This window comes from Microtus pennsylvanicus, chromosome 11 (genome assembly GCF_037038515.1).
Source record: "Microtus pennsylvanicus isolate mMicPen1 chromosome 11, mMicPen1.hap1, whole genome shotgun sequence".
In the NCBI taxonomy this organism is placed as follows: Eukaryota; Metazoa; Chordata; class Mammalia; order Rodentia; family Cricetidae; genus Microtus; species Microtus pennsylvanicus.
Genome location: NC_134589.1, coordinates 10313854 through 10321644, shown reverse-complemented (window position 1 = coordinate 10321644; position 7791 = coordinate 10313854). Strand labels below are relative to the sequence as shown.

Sequence of the window (7791 nt, the reverse complement as noted above, 5' to 3'; positions counted from 1 at the left end):
TCAGAGAGAGCTAGAACTCAAGCTCCAGTGAGTTGTTCTAAGGATACAGGAGCACAGAAAGGGCAGAATGTTGCACCCAGGGCAAGGAGGATAGCTGGAGCAAGACGCCCGACCTGGTTCTGGGAACCAGGGGACAGGCTGGGAGTCTGAAGGACCAGCCCGGGCCGTTCTGAGTAGGCTGGGACCCATGGTGTTTGCACACTAGCTCTACTTGGAGGTGAGGTGTTTCTGCTGCCTGCTCCCTAGCTGCTGCCTCAGGGCAGCTCCTGGCTCCACACACAGCTTGCAGCCAGAACAAACCCACACTGCTGGGCAGATTTCCACCAGCCATGTTCCGCAGCCCTTCTGGATGAGTTGCTTCAGATGGTAGTTTGAAAGGCAACCCTGTGGAGGGGCTCAGTGCCCAGCTGTCTGGAGAGCAGGGGGTGAGCAGCAGGACTCTTAACTGTATGAGGCCGAGGGTTCTGTTGCCCATGGCCACTCAGCCCAGTGTGCTCACCTGCGGTCACCACTGTCCAGGGTTCCTGAGGCTCAGGGTCTGGACAGATCAGAGCTCCCGGCACCACTGCCAGCCAGCTCAATCTTGAGCTGGGGCCTCCAGACAGTTCCTAGGTGTCCACAAAAAAAAAAAAAAAAAAAAAAAGGACTGGTCCATCTTGAGTTCAAGAAACCCCGAATCGTCAAGGCAGTTTCTGGGGGAGTGTGGCAGGACACCCCTGTAACCCTAGCCCTCTAAGCAACTCAAGGCAGGAGGGGCCAGAGCTCAAGGCTACATGGCAAAACCGGTCTCAAAACGAAGTGGTTTCTATTCCCACCTCAGAATGAGGTGTGCGGAGTGGAAGATGGGGCACCCCCACGGCAGTTTGCATTACTCCCTCTCACATGGGAAAGCATCTGGGGCAAGATGTTCACTTTGAGGTGTGAGAAGAGGGGGCGACGACAGTCACACAGGAAAAAGTGTGGTAGGAAACGGCCAAGAAACGGGTTTCTCACTGCTGGTACCGACAGGCTTGGCCAGGGGCGTCATGAGACGGAGGCTGCCCCGGGAGTGCCCTCCCTTCTCTGCATCTTTCCGGGATCCTGCTTGTGACCGGGGTGGAAAGAGCGGCTTGGCCAACGAATCCGGTGGGCACCCCTGAAGCAAGGGGCAGAGCCAGCCCCACCCCCTCGGCTCCTGTTTCTCTCACATTGGTCCCTCTGGCAGTGAAATGTCAGAAGGTCGGCTCAGTTTCCCTGGTCTAGAAGCCAAATTCACAAGCCTCACAGACACACTGCACAAGCATTCCCATGGCTTGTCTACAGCCATGAAGGGACAGGAGCCACATTCCCTAAACTAGAAGGGTCAGCCCCCACCATTCCATACCTTGGTATGGCTTGCCCCACTCTTTCTCCAAGTTGGCCCTGCATCTGAATGGACCCTGGCCCAAGTCCCAGCAGCCCCTGTCAGTCAGGGATTTCCCCTTACTGCCCGGGAAAGCACAGGTGGGCAGGGGCAGCTCTGGGAGGAGGCCCAGGGGGTTACAACCAGGAAACAAAACCGAAAGGCCAAACCCAAGCTTGTAAGTCCAACCACGTGTCACAAGCAATGGAGGGTAGCAGGCCCATCACTCTACCCCACCAAGGGGTGTGGGGTGGCTCTGGCTGGGCCCTAAAGTTTCACTTCACTTGGGGCACTACCCTCCCTCCCCACTCAGCTCTGCATCCTACTCCCTAACCGCTCAGGAGTGGCGGGAAGGGTTTAGACCCATGGGAACAGTGTATGGAAGGGCTCCAGGAGTAACCTCACTCCTACAGCCAGGCAAGCATGCTCTGCCTTACCTAACATCCTGCTTGAGGCTGAGAAGTATGGAGCCACCACCCAGCCCCTTCAGGAGTCCAGTCTTTGTGGCACTGAGACAGCCTTGGTTGACACATTCGGGTCATGGCTGTATTTGTTCAACAGGCCCCAAGAAATCTGCCCAGTAGAGCGGTTAACAGAGGTAGAGAGGCCTGAAGGCCACAGCCATTGAGAAACCACCCTGCCCATGGTAGCAATGGCTTCTAGGCTGAGGGAGAGGGAGGGTACAGTAACTAGGGAAGGACTTGCCCCCTGCCTCTACTCTCCAAAAACTAACTCAATGGGGATCGTGTATCCTTGCCAAGGAAATACAACAGCCGCATGACAATACCACTGCCCTCCCAGCCAGAGCCCCAACTGACCTTGCCCACCAAAGCAAATAAAAGCACCACAAACCAGGGAAGTTAGAAAAGTCTTTAAGTTTTTAAATTAAAATTGCACCCTGGTGAGATGTGATTTTTTTAGTCTAGGAACTCAATCCAAAGGGCTCTCCTGAGTTGTCCTCCTCTGCGGCTAGCCAGAGGCTGGAGACCTGTGGGACAGCCAGGACAGTAAGGGATGGGACAGCCAAGTGTCCACTGAGGTCAGCCAACTCTTCAGTCCTAGGAGCTCAGCACACTCAGCTGGGGACAAGGTGATGAGTTTCAGGGCCACTGAGGCCACCACCAGCTGAGATGAAAACACCATCTACCAATGATGGGGCAGGAAAGTCGATGATTCCAACAGGACCCTTTTGGGACCTCCCTTTGGGGGGGGCTCCTAATGGCCGACGTGACTTTAAAGGCAGCATATCCACCCAGCTGCAAACTCACTCCATCTGACTATGAGCATCCTTGTTACCCCAAATTAGGCAGAGGAAGGTGTCGACAAGGAGAGATTCCCTCACGTGCAGGCCCCTCTCACATACATTTATATTCATATATATTATAGTTATATATTAAAAAGAGGAAAAAACTTTCCCAAGAGAAACTCCTGAAGAACCCAAGTGGCTCAGGACGTTTACTGTACCCCCACCCACAAAAATTCTCCTATAAAATCTTCCAGTGCGATCTTCAAGAAACCCCGCCCTCATGTCCCCCCTCCCCAGCCCTGCTCTGTGTCCCCACAACCCTGGACTGCCCCTGCTCCAGCCCAGTGCCATCCAGTCTCATCTCTGGCCGTCCATGGCTGCCATGGCTTTCTGCTGGGTGGGCCCCTGTGCTGCTCCAGGGGGCCACGTGGGCTGTGGGCAGTGCAGATGATGGAAAGAGTTGGGGGAAGAGGGTGGGATCCAGGGCGTCTGGTGGTTGGGTGGGGATGCGGCCCAGAAGGGGCTGAAGTTTGCAGGGGGCGAACAGGCCACCGCTGTCATGGGGCTGTTGCTGCTCTGCAGGCTCTCAGAGGCTCGAAGCTTGGAGAACATGGCTAGTGCATCAGGGAAGTTAGGTGGTGTGGCAGGGGTGTTGCTGGGAGTACACATCTGTGGAGAGAAAACAAAGTGTGGGTGAGGGCTACCTGCAAGGTCTTGGTGCCTCTAGTACACAGACAGCATCAATAGACCACCCATCTCGCTCAGTCAAGAGCAAAATCCAAGGGTGTTACCCAGTGTTTGGAAACACCAAGGGGCATGGGAAGCAATGGTTAATTCCAACTCAAAGCTAAAGTGTCAACATGAAAGGACAAGGAGCAACCCAGGACATCACAGCCCAGCTCCTTTCCTGACTAGGGGAGCCAGCTGGCTTCCTCCACAATCCACCCTCAGATGGCCCCAGGGTGTTAGGCACCACGGAGCAGGCCAGATGCAGGGTCTTTTCCAGTACCAGCCAGGAAGCCTGCACTTTCTTGGGGTTTCCATTCATTCCGCACGTTCAGCCAACAGGTCTTGGACTCTGGCCCCCTCCACTCAGATTTCCTACAAGTAGATCTTGTTAGCTCAATTCTTCTTTCCGTATTACAAATGAGGAAACTGAGACCCAAGGGTTAAGTCACGACAGCACGCACCCACAGTAGGTGCAAACTGTGGAGTAAGACTGTGCAGGGTCCCAGGCGTGCAGGTGCTGAAGCCTCTGCCCAACGGCACTCTGCATTCAGGGTTAAGTGCCACTCAGGTCTGGGCTCCCGCACAAACATGCACTCTGCCATGCCAGCCCCAGATGCTAGCAGCACACTCCTTGGGGGTAACAAGTGCCATTGCCTAACCCATGGACTGGGAACAGGTGGATCAGAGCCCAAGACCTACAGGAACTGATTCTGACCTCAAAGCCTTGTCTCCCTTCCTTGGGAGGCCGGGAGTCCTTTCAGCTTCTAATTTTAGCAACACTGGCTCCTCCCCAAGGCACAGGGCACTGGGGGTAGGGGTGGCAGACACAGGACAGGATGCTAGAACTCTGTCACTCCAGTTAAAGCAAAGTCAGAAAGTGAGGCAAGGACCCCACTTCAGCCTGTCCATTGACGCTGTGCCATATCAGCTCCCAGGGAACTTGGACCACTGTCTGCTCCAAGGCCCCCACAAAGAAGGCCAAAGGCCGCAGCCAGGTCTAGCCCCACCCAGACACTTTCCTCCTCCCATCATTGGGCTGCCCACCCCCATGACTTGTCTGCTGCAGGAAACAATGAATGGGGGGTTGTGAGCGGGCAGGGCCAGTTGCATCACAGCCCCGTGACTGACTTCCCCAGTCTTCTCAGCAGTCGGCCTGCTCTGGAGAACAGCCTGGAAGGTTAACAGGGCCTGTGCCCACCTGCCCGAGTCACCTCAGGCAGATCCCGGGGCCTCTCTGCTTTGGTGAAAGCAAGGGCTTTTAAGTACACTAAAGGCCCTCCTGTGATCTCAATGTGTCCCTAGCTGGGCCAGGGTCCTCAGGCTTCCCCTCTGTAACTGCCCGCCTTGCCCCTCCCCCACAACTGGGGACCCTTATCATTTACAAGGCAAACCATGGCTGGCAGCAGGCAGGACAGTCCTTTAGCAGTTATGGCCACTTGGTGGTGACTGGTCTGTAGAGACTGTGTTCATCTCAGAAAGGATCTTGCTAGACAGAGCCCAGACTGACCTGGAGTTCACAGCAGTCCTCCTGCCTCAACCTCCCAAGTGTTGGATTTTCACATTTTTATTAAAGTTTTCTAATTACTTTGTCTCAAAAACAGGACTCCCAGATCAGGGCCGGTGTTCCCTACTGTGCTGGGGAAGCACCCAGCACGTGTCCCTGATGGATGCACTGATTATAACGTCTGTGTTACAAAACCAGCCATCTCCCTCCCCAAGGGAAGCTTCCAAAGGGTATCTCTCACACACACCCGGATATGCAGAGGTGGGGGAGGGGAGAAGGAACCAAACAGGACTCCAGTTCAAGCTGGGGCCTGCCAGCTTCCTTGTTCCAAGCCCCTAAGCGTGGCTGAGCTTCTCTGAGTGGCCTTGTGGGCAGGAAGGAATCTGGAGTAGGAATGGAGGCAGAGTATTCTCAGGTCCAGGAGGCTAAGTCTGTGCGCGGCAATGGAGGCAGAGTATTCTCAGGTCCAGGAAGCTAAGTCTGTGCGTGGCTGGATGCAGGAGAGGGGTCTTGAAGACAATGAATCCTAAGAGCTTGGCTTCAGCACCTCTCATTTTCCCAACTTGCTCCAAATGCTAAAAGCTAGTTTCAATCAAGGCGGAGGACTCTTGTCGTCCGGCCTTGCTGATTGAAAGAAAACAGTGCCAAGAACAAGACACGGTAGAGGAGCCATATGCAGCTTGTCCCTTGAGAGAGCCAGGGACAAGGACGCTCCAGGAAAAAAATGCCAAAAATGTCCAACAGCAAATCTCGGGAATAATGTTTTACCACCCCTCCCCTGGGCTCAGGCCCTTCTACATGTTCAGAGCTAATAGATAACTAGGGATTGGAGTGGAGAAGGGATGGCCTGGGCCTCAAGGAAGCAGAGTACCCACTGACCAGGAGGGCAAAGGCTTTAGCCTGGAGCCACGCTGGAATGAGAAGACAAATGCAGGTTTGAGGTACTTCTGTTTCCTGGACTGTTTGCTTTTTAACATACTGAGATTAAAAGAAGTCTTGACCAAAACCAAACCAAACCAAACCACTAGCCCAGCGGTGGTGACACACACATTCAGTCCCAGCACTCGGAAGGCAGAGGCAGGCAGATTTGAGTTCGAGGCCAGCCTGGTCTACAAGAGCTAGTTCTAGGACAGGAACCAAAGCTACAGAGAAAAACTCAGTCTCGAAAAACAAAACAAGAAAAAAAAAACCCACAAAAGAAAGTCTTGACCCTATCTCGGGTCTATAAATCTGTATATCCTCCATTCAGGGCATGTTCCCCCGAAGCTTTGGAAGGGCCATCCAACCTTCGGGGGCAGAGCTGGGCTTCCGGAGCCAGGGTGGATCTATGCCTTCCCCGCTTCCTGCAGCACTGGGGGGTGTGTGGGTGTGTGTGTGTGTCTGCGCGTTGCAGAAACCCACAAGTCCGTGTGTGTGTGTGTGTGTGTGTGTGTGTGTGTCTGCGCGTTGCAGAAACCCACAAGTCCCTACTTCGGTCTCCCTCCCCTAGGCTCCCCAGAGGTCTGATTATCAACGAGTTCCTTCCCCATCTTCTGCCACCAGACTCCCCACTCCCTACCCGTACAGGGGACCGTTTCTCTTCCCTCCCCTTCATCTTCCCTCCACCCGGGCCCCTAGGCCCAAGGCACAGCGCCCGGCGCAGGGCCTCAGGCCCCGATCCAGGAGGCTGGAGGCGGGTCCCAAAGTTGGGCGAGCCAGCGCCGGCCTGGGAGCGCTCTTTCCTGGAAGACATTTTGGCTCTTTGTTTACATTCGCGGCGCGCCGCTCCCCGGCAACATGGCTGTCACCGGCGCCCTGACAGCGACCTGCCGCACCGGGCGGCCCCGTCCGCGGACCCGAGGGGCACTTACCATCTGTGGATGGTGGTGGCTGTTGGGAATGTTGCTCTCTTGGAAGAACGTGCTCAGGGCGGTCTGTGGACAAACACGGGCCGCGGCGGCGTGAGCGAGGCCTGGCCGCCCCGGCCTCGCCGCCACCGCCGCCGCCGCGGCCCACGCGCGCCCCGCGCTCCCCCGTTTCCTCCCCCGCCGCGGCCCCGGCCCCCACGCGCACCTCGAACTGCCAGTGCGCCGCCTGCAGCAGCTGCTGCGCCTGGTCGGCCGCGCAGCCCGCGGCCAGCACGAACTGGTTGATCATGACCTGGTGCCGCAGCTCGTCCGTGTTCACCGACATGGCGCTGGGCGGCCGCCCCGGGCTCGCGCTCGCAGCTCCGCCGCCGCCGCCCGGCGAATGTTGTGGTCCGGCTTGCGCGGCCGCGCCGACGCCGCAAACAACAGCGCGGGGCGGGGCCGCCGGGCCCAACGTTCGGGAGCCGCGAGCCGCCGCCGCTGATTGGCCCGCGCGCCGACCGGCCGGCCGCCGGCTCCCACACGGACGTACGATTCGAATCCTGCGGCGGGCCCGGCAGCACTGTTGCTCTTCGGGCCCGGCCGCGCCCATTGGCGGAGCCGACGCCGCGGGGGCGCCCTGGCATTGGCCGACCTCCGTGTTTTGGCTCCTTCTGGTCGGTGGTTGGCTGGGGCCGCCGTCGGGGGGCGGGGCCTGGAGCGCTGATTGGCCTACCGCAGGCCGGTTTGAACGCAACTCGAAAGCCTTGAGTGCGCGCTGATTGGTGGAGGCCCCCAGTGTTTGCTGTTGTAGGCGTGGGGGGTGGTGCTGGCCAAGTTCATTCATTACTTCATTGAAACCGAACATGCTCAGCTGGAAAAGCAAGACCGAGTGGCTTTGACTCATTTCCTCTGAAAGATGTGGTCATCTCGAGAAACAGAACGATCAAAATAGAAAACACAGAACCTTTGCAAGCTAATCGACTCTCAAGAGTATTTAAGTTTTAAATAGCTTCTAAACAGTCTCACTTAAAAAAAAAGGGAGAGAGAGAAAGAAAACTTCTGAAACAGCGCACAGCGTGAGGTCCTGGGTTCAGTTCCAAAA

The 7791-nt window shown here is 56.5% G+C and overlaps 1 protein-coding gene across 1 annotated transcript; it reads right to left on the bottom strand.

Moving 5' to 3' along the window:
• Positions 1-2237: 2237 nt before the first annotated feature.
• On the bottom strand, positions 2238-7248 carry Ubald2 (UBA like domain containing 2). The gene is made up of 3 exons (XM_075990150.1): positions 6913-7248; positions 6711-6773; positions 2238-3296 (listed from the first exon to the last, which is right to left on the bottom strand). The coding sequence occupies exons 1-3, from the start codon at positions 7030-7032 to the stop codon at positions 2985-2987; spliced, it is 495 nt and encodes a 164-aa protein (XP_075846265.1). The 5' UTR covers positions 7033-7248; the 3' UTR covers positions 2238-2984.
• Positions 7249-7791: the final 543 nt, after the last annotated feature.